Source organism: Teleopsis dalmanni, chromosome 1 (assembly GCF_002237135.1).
Source record: "Teleopsis dalmanni isolate 2A chromosome 1, ASM223713v2, whole genome shotgun sequence".
Classification (NCBI taxonomy): domain Eukaryota; kingdom Metazoa; phylum Arthropoda; class Insecta; order Diptera; family Diopsidae; genus Teleopsis; species Teleopsis dalmanni.
The window spans coordinates 168,696,113-168,723,626 of record NC_051846.1 but is presented as its reverse complement, the minus strand read 5'-3'; the positions used below and the strand labels follow the sequence as shown (position 1 = coordinate 168,723,626).

Genomic DNA, 27,514 nt, shown 5'->3' with positions numbered 1-27,514 from the left:
AGAGTTGGAATATTGTTGAGGAGACCTGTTTTTTCGCATGGTCAACTTTACGTTGCAGCCAGTTGAGTTAGATCATTTGACGGACTTAAATTTTAAGTCAGTAATGAAGGTGGACAAGGTCATTTGGCTAATGATGAAAGGGTTTTTACAAAAAATATTGTTTACACTGAAGTTTTGAGAACTTCGTGATATAAAATATAGAATTATTATTATGCATTATTATCATTTTAGATTTCATTCAGTTTGAATGTTTTTCAATATTAAATTTTTTTCATTCGTTCATTTGCCAATTTCATTTCTTTGTTTCTTGCCTTCACTGCATACCGCGATTTGATTTCGTGATGGCAGAGTATAGGAATTTGTTTGATAATTAACACGGGAGCGAGATGTTGTGCAAAGTCGCATTGTCGAAATTATGCAATAAATTGACGCAATAAATTGCGTCAGAATTTCGAATTTCTTTAGAAGAAGGTGCTGTTCTACAAAATTGCTGATTCCTATACTGATAACTTTCCGATATCACCTGAAGAACAAATGTACGGAGCAGATGTTAAGATAATTTATTTGTTGAAAAGATTTCAAAATGGAGCATCAGTTCGAAATTTTATCGGTATTTCATTCAAACAATTCATCATATTTCATATTTTATACTAATTATTTTCTTTTTTCGCAGGTGCATATGTGGTCACATATGACGACAAATTTAAATTAAACGATTTGATTGGATTGATAATACAAGGAAGAATTAAGCCAAAACCAGAAACACAACAAATAATTTTGCACGAGATGAAATTATAAATTTTAATTTATTTTTTAAATTGTTTTCTACAACTTTCTTTAGATTTTGTTCATATTTTAATCAAATTCATCAATAAAATTTAAATACTATTAAAATAAATAAATTGTATTTTCTATTGGTCGAATTTCGACCACTGGCGACCCTAGTAATCATAAATATGCTTACTTTGTCCAATTTTCCTTATACAGGATATTTAAAGATACCGTAATATCCCATATATTTTCAATGGTACGCTGTCTCACGTCAAAAGTATCTGCTGATAAACCTGCTTGTGGTACAGCATCATCGCCATAAATGAAATCATTGCCGTTATTATCGAATGCTGAAGGCGATATTGACAATGCAGATAAGCCAGCTGACGATGATGCTGATGAAGAAGCTGAGAAAGTTGATGTGATGCTACTTATCGTATCATTGTCCAAACGTTGGGATTGTTGTTGATGCGGCTGTTGTTGATGTTGTTGTTGTTGTTGTTGCTGATGTTGTTGTTGTTGCTGTTGTAGTTGAGTGTAATAAACATTGTTGTTAAAGCCAAGTATGTTACGCCCACTAACGCCCACACGTTTCGTTGAAGCTAAAGTGCGTTGCTGGTGTAACAAGGCCGAGTCTTCGCTCTCAATTGTTAAAAATATGAAAGAACCTGCAAATGACAAAAGGAAATAGAGATAAATATTGTTGGTTCATTGATTTTCTAAACTCTTTTCATACAGGAGAATTGTACATTTATAAAGGATAAGCTAAGCTTGTCGTTAATATGACAATAAATTTCTAGTTGCATAGTTACAGACCTCTAAGTAGTGATAAGAATTTATAATAACGCAAAAAAAAATGTATGAACACTAGCGGATATTTAAAGTTTGTAACTTGCTTTCGTTCTACTGTATAATATTTATATATTAATATATATATTAATAAAATTTAGTAGAAAGTTTAAAATTCATTCAAGATTTTCAAAAAATTTAGTAATTGGATTAATTAAATAAAACTTTTTTTTGCTGGATTCATTTACCAATATAATCACAACTAATGGTATAATCGCATGGGTCAAAATTCTTTTTCAGTTTTGTGCTGATCTACAGCAGCGCTAGAGGTATTGTTAAACTGCTATATATGATAGTGCAGAAAGCACACATACTCTTTGTCCACCTCCACCTCTATGTGTTAAGTCTCTTGACCACATCTCTTCTCCTTAATTATCAAAATGAAGTTTCCACATTGCGGTGAAAATCTACTTTATTCATTCCTGAAAGGTGGTTTTACTGAGTGGGTTTTAGTGCTCTCCATCTACTGCAAAAAAAAAGATAATGCAGAAAGTAACTCTAACAAGTATAATAAGGATTGATGGAATATAAGAAAAGGCTGCAGTTCTCAAAGAAATATGGATCTTAGAGAATCTATCTGGCAATTGTCTGCTAATTGTCAGGATTAGCAGACGAGGATTAAAATTTACGAGATCTGACTTAAAAAAATATTTTTTGGAGAAATGCAAAGAGGGATAGAGTAGTATAAAAAATGCTGTCTTTTAATGAAGATGAAATTGAATGGAACATTAATGGTTTTAATACCGTAGTTGGTATTGAAGCGCAAGAGTATGGTTTAAAAATTAAATATGTAGACCCCATTTACAAATAAGATGCAAAAATAGTTGATATCAAAAAATTTGCATATTATTATTTCTACAGCGACTACAAATAACGGGTCAAAGCTATATTATCAGATAGTTAAGTTGCTGTATGAGTACTACATTTTTTAAATTTGACTCCAACTTAATATGAGACTACTACCAAAATTGTAACAGTAAGAGTGAACAACAAAGTTAGCTTATAGTGGAAACCTGAAACTGCGCAGACCAAAAAAATGTGTCGACGAAAGAGTTAGTAAGCCAACAATAAGCCTGACGTGTATTACATTATAAGCTGAGACGCATTGAATAAAGTGCTAAGGGATCAAGAAAGACAAACGAACTTTTTTTAAACTTTATGAATCTGTATTGACTTAAAATATTACAATGAAATCATCTGGAATTGTACTTAACTATCAGACAACGAATTTGTAAAGCTAAATCATATCTTAATTTTATGGTCAACTGAAGTGAAAAAGTTTTACTCTATTCTAATGAGAGCGTTCTTGACTAATTTATTTACATTTGATTTACAATATATTATGTTGAGGCTAGTTGAGTCAGTGCACCTGAGCACTTTTACTCTCTATTAACTGCAAGGTTTCTTTATAACCCCTCTCTACGCCTTGACTGGATATATCACATTATATTTTCTATGCATGTAATTTTCAATAGATGGCGTTGGAATATGTATCTATTTTTAGTGTTATAATTATTCTGAATTTTATCTTCAACGATTTCTAAATTTACTTTTTCTGCTCTAATAAAATTTAAGCAAAATAATTTAAGATTAGCATTCCAAAAATAATTAGATCGGATTACTTGTGCTTATGGCTTCAAGTAATAATTTTTCTGTAAACAACGCTTAAGTACAATAACAAATTAAAAGCTGAGAAAAAGGATGTGCACATTTAATTACAATACAATTAATTACAACCGCGCTTTACTGCCGTACACTGGGTTTAATTTAATTTGCAATTAGAAAAATTGTATTCGTAATACCAAAAATGGGACACATAAGCCAAAAGTGTTAAGAGTAATGTGCTAATTGTCTTTTTCATGAGTATTTCACGTTTTCATATGTGAAACGTAATACCCAAATTATCAGGGGACACTAGTGTTTTAATAATATGGTAATCATATTAACGGGTGTTACAACAATTGCAGTTAGACAGTAAGGTAGTAAGGAATCACAATAATTGCATGTGGATTGTATAATATTTCGTCTAATTTTTCAACAAAGTAGCCTCTTTAACTATGTTATAGGATATACATTGTGACCGAAAAGTTTTCGGAAATTCTCATTTAAAATTCGCGCGCTGTATATTTTTCGATATTTTAAGTTTATGTAGTTTGGCAGCACTGTCCTTAATTACTTATGCCAAAATTAGAGCGCGATCTGTCGGACAGTTCGTTTACGGCAGCTGTTGAAACCAGTTCACCTCAGTAGTGCGTTGCGAAAAAAACAATGGAAAAAAATATTGAACAAAGAGTTTGCATCAAATTTTGTTTTTCGAACGAAATTTCGTGTGCAGAATCGTTGCGAATGCTACAAAAGGCTTATGGGGAATCAGTTTTATCGAAAACTCAAGTTTATGAGTGGTACAAAGCCTTTCAGGACTGTCGTACGACCGTCGAAGACATGCCGCGTTCTGGACGACCTTCGACCTCTACCACCGACGAAAACATTGAAAAGGCAAAGGAAATCGTGTTCAAAAATCCTCATGTGAGTGTTAGAGAGATAGCACGAGAGCTAGGCATCGGTCGTGAGATGGCTCGTTTGATTTTGGTGGACAATTTGTGTATGCGACGTGTCAACGCCCGGCTTGTTCCGATTCACCTCAATTTGTTCAACATTATCAACGATTTTAAGGCCAAACATTCAATAAATACCATCGAACAGCCACCGTATTCACCTGATCTTGCACCGTGTGACTTTTTCCTGTTTCCCAACCTCAAATTACCACTCAGAGGAACGCGTTTTGAATCCATAGAAGACGTAAAACAGAATTCGCAGAGGGAACTCAAAGCCATACCGGAAAGCGCCTATAAAAAAATGTTTTGATGAATTGGAGGAAACGTTGCATTTGTGTATCGCTTCTAATGGAGCATATTTTGAAGAGATAAAATTAAATATTGATGAAGATTAAGAATTTTGCGTTTTATTTAAAATTTCCCGAAAACTTTTCGGTCACAATGTAGATATAATATTCAAAATCGTGTTGTTGAAATCTCAGTAACTCTATTAAAAATTTCTAAAAAATTAAGAAACCAAAGTTGGTTTATCTTTCTCTTAGAAGTTTTTTTAAATTTATTTCGTATTTGGAGTAGAGTTATAGAACGTTTTAACGTTTGATAAAAATATATAGAGATTTTGTATAGGATTTGTATTTATTTCGTATTTTCGGTGCAGTTAACTGGCACTTTAACTATTGCTCATGTATGGATTATCTCTATAGGAAGTTTTTTGATGTTTTTAGCATTATTTGTTAGCACTTTTATTTATATACCAATTTATTTTATTTTGTAGTTTATATATTTCTAGTGTTGTATTTTTAGAGCAGTGGAATAGCACTTCAACATTTATTCTCTGCAGAAATTTTTCTTAAGTTTAATCTATGTTTATGCTAACTAATTATAGCATTTTTCTTGTATATTATATTATTTTATTTTATTAATTATATTTTAATTGATGTTAACTAGCTCTTTGATTTCGGTTTATTTTAATCTATATATTTTATTTAATTTAAGCACTGACTACATGTGTAGAAGAAGGGATTTATTTTGTAATTTTTTTTTAATGAATTAAGTCCATGTGCAAATATATTACTTAAGACTATATGGAGACCATACCATGAGTGATGAGTATTGACAAACATGATAAGGTAATAAAAATATTTATTAAGTGATGTTAAAGGATTTTTTCAAACTAGTGAATCGATTTCACAGTTTTTTGTTTCTAAATCACGTGATTTTTGTTGTATCAGTGTAAACGTGTAATGCTTGTAACAGTAAATGGATTTTACACTTCTACACTTCTATTCACACGACGGAATGGATAAATTCTCCCGAATTCTCCTATGTAAAGTACGGTATTTCGTTGGAGGTCAAAACCAAATTTGTATTTTTCGTTGTGTTAGTAGTCTTATATATTTTAGTACAAAAGATTCATTATTTCTTATTATGTTTTTGTAAATTTGAATTATGAGTCACAATATAAATACATACATAACAATCTCATTGAATATAGTGACAATCTAATATATCACAGAATAAAGACAGTACATGCTTATTCGTTTAGTGAATCTCTATATTTATATACATTTACACATCTTTATTGGTAAATAAAGAGATTAAATAAATCTCTATATTTATGTATATACATAAATTTCCAAATATGCATCTTATAAATAAATTAAAGTTATTATTAATTCTGACAAAAAAAAATATATATATATAAAAGATATTTCATTCAAAATTTCGATATACATGCAAAACTGTAATAAAAATATTTATATACAATTTTATTTAAAAATAGTATGGAAATCTTTTATGTTGACAGTTTCTTTCCATCTTTTATATCTTCAAGCAAAAAGTTCTGTTTATTTTTGATTGCTTCATATTATTTTTTATTACTTTTTACTAAAACTAATATTTTTTAAACATTCTATTCTATTCTATTCGTTTTATATTTCTTTTACGGTCAAATAAATGATTCAATTTCCCATAAAATGAAACTATCCTTAAAGCGGTTTTGATCCTTTTTATAATGATGAAGCCATTAAAACAGACCAAGTCGTAAAAAATGAGTTTTTTGTTTACTTGCAAGCGAAATCATTTTAATCATTTATTCATTTTTGTTTTTTATTTATTTTTTTCATTTTTTTTCATTTTTTTTGATTTTGTAAGTTCCCATTTTACTGTGTAAAGCATTTACATATTTTTATCTCTGGAGTGCAAATAATACAGTAAATTACTAAATAAACTGTTACAACGCTTTAATCCCAAAGGAATTACGATGTAACCTAGTTTGGCTGCATTCGTACTGGTACCTTAACCCTTTGGTATTTGGATGTTTCGTGTTGTTTTAAGTTGTTTCGATTACGAATGTGCTGGTTTCGTTCATTCATTCGATATTCTTGTAAACAAGCAATTTTTCATCGTCTCTTTCATTTCCGATTTTAATATAAATAAATTACATAATTTAGTAGTGAATAAACAATTCCATTTGCTAAAAGTCAAGTTGTATTTTGCAGTAAAACCGGAGCATGTAAACAGACGCACTGGGAAAATGAAACGAACAGTGTGAAGTATAGTGCTGCATACAGCATATTTATGCTTTAATACAGTGCAATGCAAAAATACTACGTATATGTGCGAATAAGCAAAACTCGAAAATAAAAGCTAAAATATTTTGTAGAAATCAGAAGGGGTGTGCATCGTGCTGAGTGACGGTGAACAAAATAAATATATATTTAATTTTAACTCTAAAATGTTACTGACATTTCAAAAATTTAAAAGTATCTCACTAAATTGGCAATCATTTCATTACAAAGACGTAGATAAAAAGACAGAAAAAAAAAATAATATGTGTAAAATTTATGCTCGTGGCATTTATATAAAAAAATATGTTTATGTATAGAAAATAGTTAACTATATAGTAAGTAAGAAAAAAGCAAATCAGCTAACAAATGCGGTTACGAATTGTGGAAAGCTTATCCCGAAGCAAAAGAAGAAATTTATATGTTTAACTGGCAAGCGACAAAAGTGTCAAAAGGTTAATTAATGTTATTTTTTTACACCATCAGATAAAACACAAATGCAAACACTCACAGCAAGCGATATTATCCATTTATCTGAATCTATATACATGCATTTGTAGATATATCTATCCACATCCGCATACAACCACACACATGCAGCCAAACTCTAAAGGAAAAGCGTAAAAGCAGTAATAAAATTGTGCAAGGATAATGTTGTGGCATCAACCTAATGCTAGCAAAACCAATTCCTCTAACATATATAGTACTAACAACAACTACAACAGCAACAACAATTGCAACCACGAAATTGCCAATACGAACAACAACACTACTAGCAACTGCAATTTGATCAGCGTAAATTGCTGCTCTCAAATCCACTGCTAAAAAATGTGTAATTGTGCTATAATCTTTTATTATTTTGGCGCCATTTTGAACCGGGGGCCATAGTCTGGTTGCAATGCTTTTGTAAGTGATAAAGGACAATTGAAAGATATCCTTGCTAGTAGTGAGTTCATTAAATATTTGTACAAATAACAACTAATTTACAGTTTTCAGAATACGAGTAGACGACGAGTATCTTCTTTTTAATTTTCAATATAATCTTTTAATGCTTTTGGCGCAATTAGTTTCATTTTTTTTGCTGTTACTTCCATTTATCCATTTCTTTAATTTTACTTCAATAGCTCGTAATTGAAATTGACTCTTATTTGTTCCTTGGAACAATTCGATTCGATTAAATTTTTATTTATTTCGCTTTTAACAGTGAAATTTAATATGACTATATACAGAGAAGGAGGACGTAAATGCTAGAGAACTGCATTGACAGTTGCTGATAAATGTTTTAGAAAAGAAATTTTAGAGTACTGCACTCATATAACGGATGGATTTTATAACTTTATTTCTTGTTATAATATATGAAGATAAAATCCTCAAATGTATTGATATCGAAGTCAATAAAATAAACAATTTTTAATTAAATAAAAAATTGCAAATAGAAAAAGAGAAATTCCTTTTAATTTGATCCTTTGAAATGTTTGCAAAGCAATGAAAAATGTGTAACGTAAACGAGAGTATTTATAGTATATATAATTATCTAATATAGGATATAAAAATTATCGCAGATGATAATACGAAATAATACGGGTTCTACGGAAACTGAAAATTTGTATTTCTTAGAAAAATTTAATACTGAATCCAAATAAAATATGAAAACTCTCGGGATTCATTTGGAAAACATTTTTTTTTGACATTTAATGGTTAATATTAGTACTTAAATATAAACAATCTTAATTGTTTAAACTATTTCTCAAAAGTTCAATCAATTATCTTTAAAACGCAACAAATTTTTATGATATATGGAGCTTGAGATATGGCTGTTTAAAAATGTGTCTACAATGCTAATTATCAAAATCCATATCTACTAAAAAAAAATTTCACAATTTTTTCCGAGACATGGGTCTTCTTAATTTATGAAAGGAACTCATAAAAAAATTTTAGCTAAATAGGAGCTGATGAGGTCATTTTTGGTCAAAATCCGTACGATTTTTAAAAGAATGACCCATATACATGTGTATATGATCGACGGAGGAATTTATCAAGACGTTACATTTACCTTGAAAAACTAGAATACCTTTTGCTCAAAAAGAAAATTTTCTTTTTATCAATTTATTGAATTAGTTAGCTAAGTTGTATTTATTGAATGCTTGAATGTATTTCTTATAAAGTATTTAAAATTATTACATACCCAACACTATTATATGTTCTGAAACATAAGAAACTAGAAACACATATGAATTTTAATACGCTTCTAGTATAAAAGCTTTACTTTATTGCAATAAAGTACCAGCTACATCAAAATTAATAGAACTTTGGTACGGTATGGCAGTGTACATCCAGTCCACTTCCTAGATTTAGTTCCTTTTATACTTTATTCTCTTGAAAACCAAGGCTTTTCAACCAGTAAAACTAAATACTTTGATAATATCGAAACACATATTACAAAATTAAATTAAAAATAAACTTAAAAATTACACTCTTTATTCTATTTACACATGACTTACCAAATATACTCATTACATGTACATGGTACACACAAAATCTATACATTACATATACCTACGATGATAAGCAAAATCTTTTTGTGAACTTTTTAATAGGCACATAATGGAATCCTCAAAAAACTGAGAAAAAGAAAACTTATTAAAAATTATGGCGAAATATATTAAGGTTCATGCGAACCAAATATTTTATATACCTTCTGCTCAAAAAATACTCCTTAAGTAATAGACCTTTTCTTGACATATAGTACAAATTTGAGCGCCATCTGTTAATTAGTTTGTTTATAGCAGCTGTTAATGTGAAATCAATTACAGGATTACATATTGTCATTAACCCTGATGGATAAAATAGTAAAAAATTTCTTAACAGAGAAAGATCTTCACGACGTTAAAGAGTCAGATCCTAGGTGCAAGAAAATATGTAAATCGAAAACAGAATTTATCGTTTTTGTGGGATATACCCAAACATATATAGACAATTCATTAAATTTTCACCGTAAGCATATGGCAATAGCTATATAAATTATATTAAGGGTTCTCAGTTATCATAATATGTCTGACAAAAAATTAAAGCTAGATATTTCGTGTCAGTTCAAACCCGGCTGCTTTGAAAGATCATTTTTACTTATACACTTATGAACTTAAGTAGACTTAGATTTAACTTAAGTACTACTTATCTAACGAAGTGATAAGGTTGCCATACATTTCTAGTATTGCTCTAGACTAGTGAAAATGGCAAGATATAAGTCACATACTATAGCATCGTTTGTAACTCTATAAATATATAAACATGACACATAAATCGAATATATTAAAAACCAAAACTATAAATACGCTCCATGAGAATATAATCCATTGATGTTTAGTGTAAGGTATATTTAATCCTCCACTGCGTATGACCAAAATTAAAGATACAATAACGCATGAATATTAATAAAAATTAATTCTCATAAAAATGTATGATATATCCTACCACTTTCATAAAGCTAGGATATTGGTTACAATATTATAGAATCGTTTGATGACCTTATGAATATATAAATAATAGACATGAATCGAACACAAAAAAAACGTTATACCACAAGGACGTTGAACTGGGATTCATCATCATCAGACTATAATCCAATAGAGCTAACAGATTTAAAGACACAATATCTCTATTAATATATATTCAAAAGCTTTTACTCGTAATGCAATACCCTGTATAAGAAGATTAAGTTGCAAATAAATATACGTATATGGTTTCTAATTACGGGTATTTAATTGTGTAGATGAGTTGCAGTAGTAAAAGAAGTAGTAAGTCCTGCAAGGGTTATGGTGCTTTTTAAGCAGAAAAGTTCTAAGCTTTCGTTATATGGTTGACCTCAATTGATGACTTTCACGCCGAATGTGTTACTGCACGCCAAGTCATTGTGTCGCATTTGCTTTTGTTGCAAGTTGATAGTTTCTATTATCATTTGCCCATTTCTGACAGTGCAATTCATTAGAAGAGCCTAAGTTCTTCTTGGCCAGAACACCACAAACGACAGCCATCCTAACTCACTCGTATGCGCTCAAAACACAAAAAGGCTTTCTAGGCTTTCGCAATAATGATTAGGCTAAAAGCTTATGTTGTGTGCCGCACATCACATTATCAGTGTTGCCAAGTCATTGCGAACATATTGTAGTCCCGTTTTGGTCATTTAAATTTTACTACTTTTTGTGCATTGTGTGTTCCTTAATTGATTTTTTCTTTTGTGTTTTTGTATTCTTTGTGCTAATATATTGCTTTTTTAGAATTGTGGTATTGAGTGGAAGTTTGGCTGGCATTCTGCTTAATGAAGATATTAATTTGGTTGACGCTTAAACGCTACATTATTTGGAGGAATTGTGCTGACACTCTGAGCTGCCTTATAAATTAAAATGAAATAATTAAATATTTAATGAGACATATTAAATGCACAAGGTTTCTATTATTCATTTATAATATATGGATTATTTTCAAAATTTAAATTAGTAAAGTAATGAAAGTCAGATCTGCTTTTATAATTATAACAATTCACTTTTATTACTTAAAATAAATTTCAAGTGCATAGAATAATTATAGCAAATATATTTAAAATTTCTTTTCATTTAATGAAAAGAAATTTACACGTCAACTTTTAGTTTATTATTATTAAATTTACTAATAAAATTTATAGTTACAAGATCATTGTATATAATCATATATCAAAATCCTTTATGGTGTTCGGCTTTGCTTTGTTCTGTACTTTTGAAAAGCGCTATTAGATTACGTACGCTACGCCAATTAATTTAATCCAGACAACTAAGTACTAAAAACCAAATCCTGCCCTAAAAAATAATCATAAGTCCAAACCTCTTATATGGATGTGTATCACGTCGAAAAGATAACATAATAACTATTAAAAAGCTTGTGAAACATAGCGTGAAGAAAAATAACACGTTCTTGGTACTTTTTAGAAACATGGTTCTTTACAGAAATGAAAACTAAACCGGCTATAGTTTCGGTCAAATTTTTCAATCCTAAAAAAATAGACTGCGTTTACTAAGCTTGAAGTTGCGAATACTAAACGAAGAGGCAAACACTTTTTTTGCGACTGCAAAGCTTTGGTTAAAAGAAGAAATAGTTTTTTAGGGAAGTTCTTTCTTGACAGTTAGTCTGATTGCTCATCAATAAGAACAAAAGAGCTGTTAAAATCAGGTACCGTTCTTACACAGAAAATCGAGAAGGTAGAGAGTATAAAAATTTGCCTCAGTAGGCATATGACTACCGCCAAAGTGAAAACGAAACAGACCACTGAACTACAAGAAAGGAATGTTTAGCCATGTTTGGACAGTAAAGAAAATGAGGCTTTACTTGAAAAGCTACCATTTTGCCGTCATTATTAATCATTTGGTATTGAAATGACTTAATTCAATAAAAAGACCTAACCGGACCAGTGCAAGATGAACTCTCGAAAAAACGTTATTATTAACAACCAACCGGTAACCATAGGAAAACGTAAAAGCAGTCATAGAGGACACTGCAGATAAATTCCTGTACAAATAATACCAACACAAACTTGAAGAAGTTGCAGACCGACACTCATGAGTTAGTACACATTATACATTATCTTATATTATTATGTTGAGGCTAGTTGAGTCAACGCACCTGAGCACTTTTACTCTCTATTAACTGCGAGATTTCTTCAAAACCCCTCTTTGCGCCTCGACTAGATTATTGTTTATCCTTGCATCAGACTAAGCAATAATTGATCTCAGATCTGCATACCTTCCCGAGGACCCTGTAACCATTTTGAAATTTGATAACGCAGTGTTGGTAAGTCTGTCAGTATTCGCAAATAATTTCAGGGCTCTATCCTTTATGTATTTTTTGATAGGATCAATCTTGATGTCCCTGATAATGATAATGTACCATGGAACTTTGAAAAGTCTTCTCAGAGCCTGGCTTTGTGCAATTTCTAGCTGGTGAATAGTAGTGTTCTTGAAACTTTGCTAAACGCTACACAACCATATAGAAGTGACGGACGAATTATTTGGTTGCATATCAGTATCCTGTTCTTAGCATTTAGATTTTCGTTTCTAAATAGCGGTTGTATATTGTATGGATAATTTTGTATGTATGTATAATACAATATGAAAATATTGTATGTACCATATATAATATGTTATTCGTAAGTCTGTCTCTTATTTAATAATAAGGGAGATTTTATCATTTGTTGTTGTTGTTGTTATGGTGGTTTCTTGAGTTAGTGTTATTGCGCAAGTTTACTCTTTTGTAGCTGGGCGGCTTATCCCTGCCCAATACTAAACTTTAACTATACTGGAATTCATATCGTTTATTTATCGTTTAACTGGTGATGGACCGTAGGTCAGCATATCTTTCTGTGGGTCCTGAGGTGGAATTGAGGTTTGTTAGGTCAGAGTTGGGCAGTGTATCAATTTTTGTGAATAATTTTATTTTATTTTATATTATATTATTTATATTATTTATTTTACTAAATTCTTACTAATTTATAAAATGATTTTTATTGTTTAACATTTGAGGAGTATTTGAAAATGTTTATATATATAAAACCATTGAAGGATTCAAAAAGTATTGTATTTAAATAAATAAAATAAAATAAAATAAAATAAAATAAAATAAAATAAAATAAAATAAAATAAAATAAAATAAAATAAAATAAAAGAAAATAAAATAAAAGCAATATCATATTTAATTAAAAAAATATTCTTAAAATAGAAACTTTAATCAGCCATTGTTGTTTTCATTGAAGTGAACTTTTTAATGAAATAGAATATGTTTTATTTTTTGTATTGCTTAGTGCACTATCAGGAATCACATTGATCAAATGAAAATCCTTTTAATTTTTTTTAGACTCTTCTGACTTTAACTATTAGTTTGGTTAGATCCTTTTTTATGCTATTTTCCATTTTTTTGTGCTGAATAATAAACAGTTTGTGTGCTTTTTGTTTTGGTTTATCTCAACATGAGCATAGAGTGTGTCCTGGAAGTTTTTATTGTCTTATTGTCTCTGATAATGAAGCGACAACGTTCGTTAATGAGAAAATTCTTCCTAAGTTTTTGTATATTTATTTATTTATGCTTTCTATCCATAGATAGATTTTTTGCTAGCTGGAATTGCGTTAAGAATGTTTTTTCACTTTTTTAATTTTTTTTTGTTAGTCCTGAGGGTATAATTTAATGAAGTCATTAACTTTTAAAATGGCTTGGTTTTTCTAAGCGTTTTTGACGGCATTGTTTACGTGCTAGAAGAAAGTTCGGTAACTAATTAAAAATGCAAATAAAAGCAAAACATTCGGAAATTACTTTGCCAATTTGAAATTAAAAAGAAATAAGTAAAATATACTTCTATATATGTAAATATAAATAGCCTACGGTTCGTTTTGTGCCAGAAATTTATGCAAAAATTTTTATCGGCAATGCTTAAAACATTTTCCAATGGCATTAAATGGTCAAAACTTCATATAATTTCGTGTTTAAATTTAAAATTGATGGGATGTGCAAATCGATATGTAAACATGAATTTAATCCTGTTTAAATTTGGTGTCTGCAGGTGAAACGAATTTATTTTTTACATTCAAACAAAAAAAAAACGCGTTGATTGAATGAAATTTATTATTAGTAAATTCAATATTAAAAATGTTAATTTTTTTGTTTTTAATCAAGAAGGATTTTTGTTATTTTCATATAAAATTCATAAATTAACTTGAAACATCGTAAATATTTTTAAATCAAGTTAAGCCTTTAATTTTTATTTGTGAATATATAAATTTATTGTATATATATATGATTAAGCAGATTTTATTTAAACAATTTTTATAATTTGCTACTATTATACTTATAGGAGTCGAATGTAATGAATTGATATATATATGTATAAAATTTGTTATATACTTTACACTCAATTGTTAAGTCGAATGTGAAGGCGAATATAATGATAATAATAATCTTTTCATGCAAAAACTTGCTGATAAAAAAATTACAGAATGAAAAATCAACTTTATTTCATTTAAAAATTACTTACAAACCAAATAAATAATAAAATATAAAAATTGAAAAGAATATATGTATCCTTTAATTGGTTTCTGTATTGTAATTTGTTTCTCAACCAAAGGATGTTATTGTCATTGGCAGCAGGAAATGCAAATTTAAAGCAATAATTTCGAAGGAAATGAGTGTATTCAATGAATATATACAAAACAATATATTTAACTATAAAAAAAATTCTACAAAAATATGAAATAAAAATATAATATTAATATATTTTTAAATACTTTTTTAAGCGATGATTTATTTTAAAGTAATGCATAGTTTCCCTCAGCAATGTTTCATTAAATGTTTAAAGAAATTTCTAACAGGTGTCGATGATAAATATATTGCTATAGGAAAAGTGAATATAATTAAACAATTGTTTTTACACTTTATTGTTTTGAGTTCAAATATATTTTACAACTTTTCCATGTCATGAATTTCTTTAAAGCTCTAAAAATAATTTGTTCTGCATAAGAAATTCCTTTCTGTTGAAACATAATTGATTCTTACAATGCTTTATTGTTATATTATTATATTAAAATTGTACTGTTAATATTTAACTTTTTGATAGGATGGACAAAAATACACATACTGATTCCAAAAAATAATTGTTTTCAATTTAGAAAAGTTCGAACAGAAATGAAAAGACAACAACAAAATTTCAGTTAATTTATTGAAATTTGGCTGACCATGCAACACTGTTTCGAGTATAAAAGAATTGTAGATCATGTTTTGCGTTTATCGAGATATAGAGTTTTATTACGAACTGCCTTTTTAACCAATTCTCTTGTCAAAATTGATTCATCATTGAGTCTCTAAACTGATTTCACTTTTGGTTCTTAAATAATCAAATTCTTTTGAAATTATAGTTATCAACAAAGATTTGGCACTAATGACTATCAGTAGATTTATTTGTAGACAAAAAGTACTTGCCTTGCTTAGGTATAAGTTCATATAATGGTAGAAATTTGTATTTATACTTATCTAAAAACTATTATTAATAAGAATATTTTACTCAATTAATATTCTGTAAATTAAATTTTAGCAAATTAATACTTTCAATGTTCCGGTTTTCTTTAGTTAAATTAATTTATGTAAACAAAATATATTTAATTATATGCGAATTTACTTAAGGTAGGTTAGAGTTCGTTTTATCGTCTATCTTTAGGGTAGTAACATAGTCAATATTTTGGCTTGTAACCACATTTTCGTTTAAATTATTAAAACATGTTTATGTTTTTGGAGCTTACGTGGTCTATTGTAAGGCTTACAAATTATATCTCAGTTGATTGACACATTACTTTGATTGATATATCAATGGTAACCAATTTCAACAAATTGTATTGTGTTTTAAATAAAATGAATTTCCAACTAACCACAACCTAATTGAACTGTTGTATCTATAATTAAATTAAATACACGTACAATATGCAAACATAATCCTCTCGATTGCATATACATGCACAAAGGATAAACATACGAGCACAACATATGAATAATAGTAAAATAAGGATATTAACACACATCCGCACTAGCAGATGATAATGTAATTTGTAGTCATTTCAACGAGCTGATAATATTTTGCTGCAATAAAGTACACACTTTAATTATTTGCTCTTATATTCACACACTCGCACATAAGTACTGCAAGCACTAATATGAATACGAACACATAGATACACACGCCCACATTCACACAATTATAATTTCATAAATATTATTAAATTTTTGCGGTTTTTGCACACGCAACAAATTTTGAACTTTAGTTGCCTTTTATTTATGCTTAACGTGTGCTTTATAAAAGCTCCAATACAAAAAGGATTTTCACAGGATAACAAAATTATATTAGTCAACAAAACTGCCGAAAAGTTAAACAATTTTCTGATTAAGTTCAAATCGATGCTAATGTTGCGATTTTGCTGATTAGTGAAAATATTTAATTAATTTACATTATACAAAGTCATTAAAATACCAAAAATATTTAATGCGTTTCCAATGAAAAACGCTAACTCTAAAATAATATAAATAAAAATATTTTTAATATATATATGTTGGTTTTATTATGACTCATAATTGTATAGAGTAGTGCATTATATTAATATTTGATATACCTTGAAATCTTTATAACTCCATTTTTTTAAATGTAATTTCATAGATGAAGCCATAATGGATTGATAATATCCCTGAAAAGTGAAAAATTTCTAAGCAGATATTACTGATCACAGCTTGAAACGATACATTAGTAGCAAATCCATCATACAAATTTGGATTATACATTTATATAAATAATATATCCTCCATTTTATTGGGTGGATGGAAGTTTTGAGTTGAATGTTTGATTGTAATTGAATACAAAATGCCGGTCACAGATCACTTTAAAATGTAACGAATATATCTATTTTGATTATTTAAGAACTAATAATCATGTGAAGGTATTTGATTATAAGTATCTATATATGTATATTTAGGTTAGATGTCAGGCTTAAGGATTAAAAATTCTTACATGCAAACTACCAACAAATCAACATCTTAGGGGCCTACTTGTTATTCGTTATGTCTAATTAATGTATGAACTGCTTATGCCAAATAGGCGCCATCTATGTAACTCTTGTTAGAATTTTACATTTTTAATATTATTTAAAAATATATCAAGAAATAAGCTAAATCAGCATATATCGCAGTGGAAAAATAGCATATATCATTCCACTGAAATACATTGTGAAGTCGGTGTTTCAAGATAATCAGAATCGCGCTAGTTAGTTTACTTTTCTTCTTGCGCATTCCTTCATCCAACAGCTGTTTGTATTAGTTCTTATTGCTTTATGTATGTAAGGAAATGTTTTTGTAACGATTTGTCTGCAATTTCATGTCTAGATATTACTTTTAGTTTCCAAGTATACCTTAACCCGTCAGCTGGTTCCATCAATTTTTATCACTTTATAGATATGAAGAAGAGATTTTATAACGTGTTAACTGCAATTTAATGTCTATATACTGCTTACGAGAACAGCTTTGGGCGTAACTGTCTGAGAATGATTTTGCAAACCAGCATTTAAAGAACTTACGCTCGAGTTAAGTTTTAATGGCTTTCCTAAGGAACCTGAATGGGTTTAAAACTATTTAGAATATTTAGTGAAGTTTTACATGGTTTTGAAGAAGAAGTTTTTTTAGCTGTCCTTAGATAATAAGTACAAAATGCAGTTAATTTACACGATGTATAACATATGCTAGACACGAATAAGGCGGATATTATGTTTATGTCTAAGCAACTCTTAATTATTCTTATAGTACTTAGTTTGTAGCGTTTAGTTAGAAATTTAAACTTATTTTGAATTACCTTGATGAAAATATTTTACAATAGCATTTTCTTCGGCCTATTCATAGCTGCGGCATTATTATCTTACCGACAATATCCCATCAGCAAACCTATCATGGACTGATGATATGATGGACCTTTTCAAATAATAATTATGCAGTTTTTAGATTTTTTTTTATTTAATTGAGTTACTATATAATTTTCGTTTGAAATGAGCCGCAGTGATCCCCCAAAGACTTTCTAATCTTTAATTTTTTTAGTTTATTTAAAAATAAATCGATAGTAGAAATCTGGAGGGGTGAAAACATAAGTGACACCAAACCTAGCTGTAACTAATGCTAGACTCTAAACCCAACACTAAATACTGCAAGTCCTTCAATGCTGTAATATTAACAGCGCTAACACATTGGTTGTTAAGTCCGTAGAAGAAATAATTAAATTACAACTTTTTGGCCAAATTCGACTAATTCATTAAAATATCCCTCAAAAGTAAGACAATCGTTCCAATGCTTCTCTAACATAGCTCACTACCGATTCGAGTCTCGAATGAAGTGGTGAATCTTAATTTCGTCCTTTGTTACATACTGGTCCAAACAGTCCTTTTTATCTCGCTTCAACAGCTTCATACAGCATTCAGAATTATCGACACATTGTGTGGAAATGGATGGCACCCACTTCGAAAAGTGTTTTTCTATGAAAAACTTTATGGTGTCAGTTATCTCCTCTAATACCACTTTATAGATTGTCAAAACAATGTTGTGATTTTTTAATGTTTTGCGGTGTTACAGCTTCTCTACAATTTCTCTCGTTGGAACAGAGTCCGGTATATTTTCCTATCAAGAACTAATGTTAAATAAAGACACGAAATTGGTTTGTTCTGAAAATACAAAAAGTAGCGTCACTAAAATAGTTGTAAATAAATAAGTAATCACATTCACATATCATGAACGACAGCTATGTTTTAAAATTACTTTTTAAAATTTATATGGATTTGTCATTAGTGGTGCTGTCAATATGTCATCCTACGGATTAAACAACCAATGTGTACATCATAAAAATTATACTTTTGTAAAAGGTTTTAATTTAAAACTTTTTTAATTTGCATACATGATAATGTATGTAGCATTGTTTGTTAGTAATAAAAAACAGTGAACCATTAATTTCTATAATAAATATATACCATAGTCTTATTAATTTTAATCATTTGCATAAGCTATAAACTTATTCTCTTTATTTTTGATGTACTGATGTATTGATAATTACACTATACATTTTACTCTTATCGTATTTAAAAACGAAATCCTTTTATATTAATTTTAATAGAATATTGTAAAAAACATTAAATCAAACAAAAACCAGCTGCGCTTTTTAGTGAAGAATATTTAATACTAAAACCTTCGTTACTTTATTTTAAAGTATTTAAGTACGAAAAAGCTTGTTGAGCACTTATGGAAGCGGGTTTACACTGCCACACTGCCACACTGCCACACTGCCACACTGCCACACTGCCACACTGCCACACTGCCACACTGGTACACTGCAAATAATGCTCGTTCAATAAACTTTACGTTGTGTGTAATAGAGATTTAAGTACTAAAACCCATTTATGTGTTTTTTATATTAATATGCGACCAAACTTTATATGTATATGGCGGTTTATGTATACATATTAAATACATATACGAGTATTTAATGCATGATAACCTTAACGTAGTATTTCGTTTCATAAACATGTCGAAATTTTTCGCTTGACTTTTCCCAAAATATTTATTTTACTACTTTGTTGCTTGAAATCAAGTTAAATGAAGACTGCTAGTGTCAGTATAAGCATATGGGGAGTAGAAATGTACGGGTATGTATGTTATATTTTACATAGATATATTACATAGATGTACGCAAAGTAGTGATGTGACTAAGCTCGCTAATATAAGTTTTCTTAGTGTAAGTCACGTTATTAGCTTTTTCCCTTATGGCTTTTAGAACTTTACAATGTTATAAGGTTTTTTCCTCTTCTGCTTCTCATCCAATGCGAATTTGTGATTTGTTGAAACGGAATCTTCCTCAGCTAATTCGAGTCTCGGAGTTTTTTGTTGAAGATTTTAACGTGGAAAATGCATTAACTGTTGGTGTAAAATTACGTGTGCATTTAATAATGATTGAGTAGGGTTTTAAGCCATTCAATTTTCTTATTTATTTAACAAGTTTTTTGTATCAAAAATAGTTTGTGTTTAATAGTTTCAAGGATTTTATTAAAATGAGTAAAAGTGAAATATACTATATTTAATATTTCATAAATATGTAGACGTATAGAAGGAAGGAGATTAATATTTGAATATAGTTAAGAAAATATAAATTTATCAAATAATTTATTAAAACTCATACTATATACGATAGGGAATCTTTTGAAATATTTAGTAATGGTGTGCTATTAGTTAGTTGGTTCCTTATTCAGATATCTATATTCATTCATATTATAATTTCATATTAAAGGAAGAACTTACGGCAATGACTATTATAGTGTCATGTAGTGTAATGGTATGTATTATACTGTCTGGTTTATCACTAGAAATTGCGAAGTCAAAAAGCATCTATCGAACCTTGGTGTTACTGGAGAACTTTATGATGAAGAAGAGAACATAGCAGAACGCATTCCATGCCACTGTGATAACCTCGTCGGACTCTGACTCCGGTACTTATCAGCTGCCTATCCATTTATAACGAAAATAGGTAACATCTTGTTAAAGGACACAATGGCATTTTTAACTGCTACGCGCCTATGGAACTAAAGTGAGTTTCAAAGGATGCAGTTACATGGTGACATAGTTCCTAACAATTTCTGAATGTAAATCGAATCTAAATTGTACTGTCTGGAAATCCCCTGCCAAGATAAAACTCCACGAAACAGGATTCTTTACAATTCATATTTTTATTGATAAGCTTCGATGTTTAAAATGAAATACCTTGATGTTAACAAAGATTTAAAGATACCACAGCTTCCATATAGTTTATAGTTCATGTACCCTTGCGTTCTTCCACAATCCGTGCCCTCTTGTGATTTCTTTTTATAGTAATTTAGATAGGCCTTAATATTCGTCACTGATTTAAACCGTTTTAGTACATAAGTTGCAAATATAATTTTTTTATTGCTGACTGGGAATTATAAGCTTTAGTATGAAACTTTAAGGTTGAACCCATATACTTTAGAAAGAGTAGAACCACTAATTGTAGATTTCTGTGTATTCAAGAAGTGCTCTAATGAGGCTAACTTCTGTTTATTTAAGAAGTGTTTGGTGTTTGAATTCTAAACTTGTTCGGTAAGTATCAAAAACCAGAAGTATTAACTTTAACGTGACGTTTAAGCTTAAGAAGTGTTTCAAGTTTGAATTCCAAATTAGTTTCAGAAGTTTTTAAAGTCAGAAGTACTACCTCCAGCTTTAGTAGGAAGCATTGAAAACCAGAAGTATTAACTCTTGCTTAAGCAATAGACATTGAAATCTGAAGGTATGTACTCCTGCTTCGGTAAGAAGTTATCATTAAAAGCCATTAAAAACCAGAAGTATTCTCTTATGGAGGATGAAGTGCTGAAAGTCATAATTATTAACTACTCTAAGTAAGAAACATTTGAAGCTAAACGTGTTAGTTTCTGCTTGGGTATGAAGCATTGAAAGCCAGAATTTTAACGTATCCTTAAACAGGAAATATTAAAAGCTGGAACTGATAACTCTTCCCTGAGTAAGAAGCGTTCAAAGTCAAGAGTATTAATTTTTGTTGTAGTATAAAGCGTTAGAGGCTAAAAGTATTAACTTTTGTATGCTTAAGAAGTGCTGAAAGTTAGAACAATTAACTTTTGCTTGTGCAACAAATGCTGAGTAATTAATTTATGAGTCAATTAGAGACATTAAAAGACAGGACTATTAACTCTAGCTTGAATATGAAGCGTTGAATATCAGAATTATTAACTCCTACTTAAATAGAAATTATTAAAAGCCGGAACTAGTAACTCTACCTTGGATAAGAAGCGCTTAAAGCTAGAAGCATTAGCTTTTGTTTGAATATGAAGCGTTGAAAACCAGCAGTATTTGCTTCTGCATGCTTATGAAGTGTTGTAAGCCAAGACAATAAAAGTTTATATTGATTTTGCTTGAACTGCACACTAATGCAGATTTCTTAAAAAGATACATTTTGTATTTCAAAAGTTAAATTTCAACATCGTTTTCTGTATGAATAAACTTTAATATTTTAATTTTGAATTTCCGTATTAGGTTTTCGGGTTTAGAATGGTCGATTGCTTCAACCAAAAAGTTGAAACAATACACAAAGGCTGCGGAAAAGTGCTTTATAAGGAAAACGCTTTTGAGTACGTGTCAAAACGCCAAAGAACACATTGAATGAATTAAAAATTTATGTTGAGCTTAGTACAATCAGTAACTGGCGAATTGCCACATTCACCAAACCCAAAGTGCTTTTGAAAATTAAAAGGAAATGGCTTTTGTTTCCCTATTTTCACTTATGTCGGGATTTATATACAAGATATATAGTTATATATTGTGTATATGAATGTATATCTGTATTTAGTTGGTTTAAGTGGTGAATGATTTTAGATTGGTTGAACTAAGAAACAAAAAAAAATATGAAGAAAAATAACGGCGACAGTTGAGTTGATAGGTTTTTCGCATATGGCAATACTGAAAACATTTTAACTCTAAAATGTTTCTGTCTTTTACACGCTGTCAGTTTTTGTTCTTTTGTTGTTGTTGCTGTTGTTGTTGTTTTTGTGCGAATTGTGGTTCCGGATTTCACCGTGGTACTCTTTCTTGTTGCGGCTTATGTCGATTATGTTGATTTTACTCATTTAACACAAAATGTTACCGTCAAAATGCGCCAATGTGCCACACTAATGCCACAGCAAAATTATTATGTTAAGAATATTATGCGTAAGAGCGTGGATCTATCCCTACAGAAATGTAAGTTGTTTTTATTTTAAAGATTTAAAAGTTTGCCTAAACTTTTTGACACATATAAGTTGAGAAGTTCTTCCTCATGTAGTTTAGAAATTTATGTATCCAGGGAAAAAACATTTAAATACATTTGTGTCACTAAAAGCTATGCTTAACATTTACACATACTTTCCGTAACGACATTGCCATCATCAGATTTTGAAGAATTTTATAATATTTTTTAATATTAAAATAAGGAGTGTTTTATATTCTAAGAAAATTTTGTGTATCTCACAAAATTTTAAAATTATTATAACTTTTATTAAACTATGATGATAGTACTACATTTTCTTTCTTGATGAAATCGTTCATTGGCTAATAAATCGTTAAACCACTTAGGAATAATCACTATTTAAAATATGAGATGAATTTTTTTTCTAGAGACTACACAACAAAATAGCAAATTCCTTGCTAACTGTCTTAAACAGAAATTTTTTTTATATATATCATAATTTTTAATATCAAGAATACAAAAATCAATCAGGTCCTACATTTTTCTGTTCGGTGCTCTTTTAATGCTGCAACCCTGAGATAGGTTGTAGATTTGATTATCTATTTGTGTGTTGGCCTGTCTGTGATTTCTGGTTCGGGGACAAGAAGAAGTCATTGTGTGCCAAATCAGGACTGTACAGCGGTGATTTCTGGTTCGGGGACAAGAAGAAGTCATTGCGTGCCAAATCAGGACTGTACAGCAGATGACCCATCAATCCGATTATTTGAATGTTCAAATAGACTGTTAGACGAGATCTGTGAGCACTCGCATTGTCTTGATAGGGAATATTCCGTCAGTGCTTATTTTCCGTATTTTACTGAAGATTTCCGGTAAACAAATGGTTGTACTGGTATACCATTCGGAATTAACTGTTTCTGTAATGGTATAGTTGGTATAATTGCCACATGACAAGTTTTTCCGAAAAAACAAGTGAACAACTTTTGTAGGATTCGGTTCATCTTGAAACACCCATACAATCGACTACTGTTTACGTTCCGACTCATACACATATATCCATGATTCGTCACCTCCACGCAGGAAAGCATAAACGCGGATTAAACCTTTAGCTTTTTTGTTCGCTTCGATGTTCCTATTTCCAGGACATCCAAAAGGAGTTACAGTAGTCTTAGTTAAGGATAAAAATGATGGTAATAAAGCTTAGGCAAAGATTGGAAATTTATTTTGTTTAAATGTATGTATAAGTTGGAAAATACAAAGAAAATAGTTCTAGTTAATAGTAGGATGACCAAATATTGATAATTTCATTGTAAGATAAATCTCTCTTTCTTTTGCTATCACAGTTTTATGGTGTGTGGATGAGTGCAGCGTCTGTATTTAATCAAATTTATAAGTTTCTTATGTTATAATAAAACAGCAGAACCTTTAATAATATTGCAGTAGTATAATTTTTGACTTATTATAAAAGTATGTTTTATTAAAAACAGATCTTTTCAATTTAATTTAAAACTGATAAATTTTACTTAAATAAAATAAAAACTAACATAAAACTATGAGTTTTAAAATGAAGAGCAACTTTTGAGAAAGTAAAAGATATTTTTTGCATCAATAGGTTTGGTTTTGGTTGGTTTTTCTAGAACAATGCACAAGTTGACTGAGATATCAGTTAAATTAAAATATAGTTTATAGCGCAAATAACTTTATCAAATTGAGTATATTTTTCGTTATAATTACAACAAAAAAGTATTTGTTGGAAAGTAGAAAACTGAAAGTTTGTAAATTTTCTAAAACCACTACTGACTACTGACTTACCTAAAAGCGTGTAAGCCAAAAGCAAAGCGCAAATACCCAAATTCGTTAGGAATGCCGACCACAGTGTTTGCCTCTTGTGCTTACGTTTCTTAGGTTTGGAATCACTACGCCCACTCCCAAAACAACAACAGCATTTGGTTGCTGGTTTATGATGTAAATTACTGCTTGAGTTGTTTAGATTTGTGACTGTGCTGCCGCTATTGCTGCCAACACCTTTGCCATGAGCAGCCATGCTACTGCCACTGTTGCCAGAGTTCGTTAAGATGCCCACAGTTGGTGGTGGTAGCGGTGGAAGTGGTGGCAATGTCGGTCCTGTGCTATGCAGCAGTTTTGCATTACTTTTCAGTGTGCCGCACGATGTTGTATCATCGATTGTAAGTGTTGCAGGCGGTGGCTGTTGTGCTGATAGAGTTTGTGTTGGGGGTGGTAAGTTTGGTGGACCAGGGCCCATGCCAATTGGCAAATTCATAGTTATTGTGTTTGTTGGATATTTCAATATGCCACCTGGTATAGGCTGTTGTATATTGCTAGGCGCTAGACCGCCTTCGATATCCTCTAATGTTGGCATTGGTAAGAGTGGCGTTTTAAATGTGCTCGTCGTACTACCCGGAGTGCCAGCCGCAGAAATTGTAGCGATTTCGGGTGGCGGTGGTGGTAGCATACCAATAGTCACAAATGTTGTTGCGACCGGTTGTAGTGTACCCTGTGTTGCATCATTGTTGGGATTGTAGTTTGCATATATCTCATTTGGAGCAAGCATCGATTGTTGTTGCTGTTGTTGCTGATCGAGATTCATGTTGTCTTTCCGCTGTGTTTTATCCTTTCTCTAAATGTTGTCATTTGGGTTGTGTGGAAAATTTCTAGTTTTCTATTATTGTTGGTTCTTGCAATGGCGTGGATTTGTTAATTCCTTTTACTTTTACTTTTCGTTTTCCAATTTTAATTTTTTCGTACTGCGTTTTTGCTTCACTTTGTTGAAGTTTGGGTTTCGAGTTTTTATGTTGCGGTGAGTATTGAATTTTTTTGCATTGCGCCAACCACTCTACTATGCTTGATTAAATTTTTTTCCTTTGTTTTGATGTTGCCACATTATTTGTTTTTGCTATTGGAATTCAATTTTCAATACTTGGATGTATATTGCTGTTTTGTTTGTGTCGGTATTGAATTTTACCAACTGTTTGGCCAAAAATACTGAAATAAATGTAAAAACATTTCGTTATAAAAATAATGTGCAATAATATTTTTAATTTAAAGGTTTTCATTTATAGTTAAAAATATTCTACTTAATTGAAAATACTAAAAATACAATTATAAAATTATTTTATTGCAAATAATATATTTGAAAAATAAGTTAAAGTTTTTACTGCTTTTTTTTGCTAAATGATATACTATATACTAAATACTAGTACTTTTTTCACATTATAAGCGATTTTTTACTTTCAAATTGTGATAAATTTTTACGAGTTTTTTACGAGTTCAATTATGTTGTAGTTTTTATTGTAAAAAACCACAACTTTTTTGAATTAATGTATAGTTTTATAACCTCTTCAAACAGATACTGGATAATCCAATTGAATATTAAAGTACTTTGCAAAAATTATTCTTTCCACTTTAATGCAAAGTGGAATTATTTACCAGAAGATATTTAACTATCAATTAAATATGTACATTTTAATAACAACTCTCTTAATGGAATCATGTTTCCCTTCTAAACAACAGTGAAATTCAACAGAGCCCAATGATAGAGTCGGCTAAAGAGTAAGCAGTAAAAAATAACGGTGTGAATACCATTTTGGTAAAGTTTGGATATTCAGTTTTCAATACATTATTTTTTTCAGGGTTATGTTATACAGACAGTCATGGTCACGTCAAATGTGAAATTATTGTTGTTTTTCATGTAAATTAAATAAACGGATTTTAGAGATAGAAAAAATTATATTCAGACTAGGTCACGGTGATGAGGCTTTTTGTACCTCGTCATATTGCTCAAAACAGTGTTGGTCAGTAATAAATGTCAGAGTTTATGCCTATTAATGTATTTTTTTATTGAATTGAAAGCATATGTGTACAAAAATAAAATCGCTAATTTGTTTAAATAAATTTTTTAATATTAAGCACAATTAATATTGATGTTATTGTATTATCTTATATATAGGTTTTTATCTTGATTATATAGTAACCGCGGAACGTATGCGATTGTACCATACGTCTCTGTTAGAGTATGAATATATTTCAAATTAATTGTTTTCTAATGGCCATGTTATGCAGAGTGTCTCGGGCACGGCAAGAGTAAAATTTGAGCATGAGTAATTTGAGAATGAGAGAAAAAAACAATATGGCCGTTCAAACTCCGACAAGAGAGACGGCGTATTTGTGACCAGCACCACGGTTGCCACTTATGGTACTTTAGTACCAAAATTGGTACTTTTTTTCGTTTGGTACTCATGTTCAAAAAATGGTACATTTTTGACGACCCAACTTTGTTGTAGATATTTTCAATTAATTTTTATAAATGCAACTTTACATTATTTTATATTTTGTTCATTTGTAACACTATGAAAAACACAGAACGAAAAAACAAAAACGTCTAAAAACATTTTGGACCTTTTTTTACAGAAATGGTACCTTTTTAAACCAATTTT

At 29.9% G+C, this 27,514-nt stretch overlaps 1 protein-coding gene across 1 annotated transcript; it reads right to left on the bottom strand.

The window, feature by feature from the left end:
* Positions 1–852: 852 nt before the first annotated feature.
* Positions 853–26,058, bottom strand: LOC119670057 (probable nuclear hormone receptor HR38). The gene is made up of 2 exons (XM_038080164.1): positions 24,873–26,058; positions 853–1,439 (listed from the first exon to the last, which is right to left on the bottom strand). The coding sequence occupies exons 1-2, from the start codon at positions 25,666–25,668 to the stop codon at positions 961–963; spliced, it is 1,275 nt and encodes a 424-aa protein (XP_037936092.1). The 5' UTR covers positions 25,669–26,058; the 3' UTR covers positions 853–960.
* Positions 26,059–27,514: the final 1,456 nt, after the last annotated feature.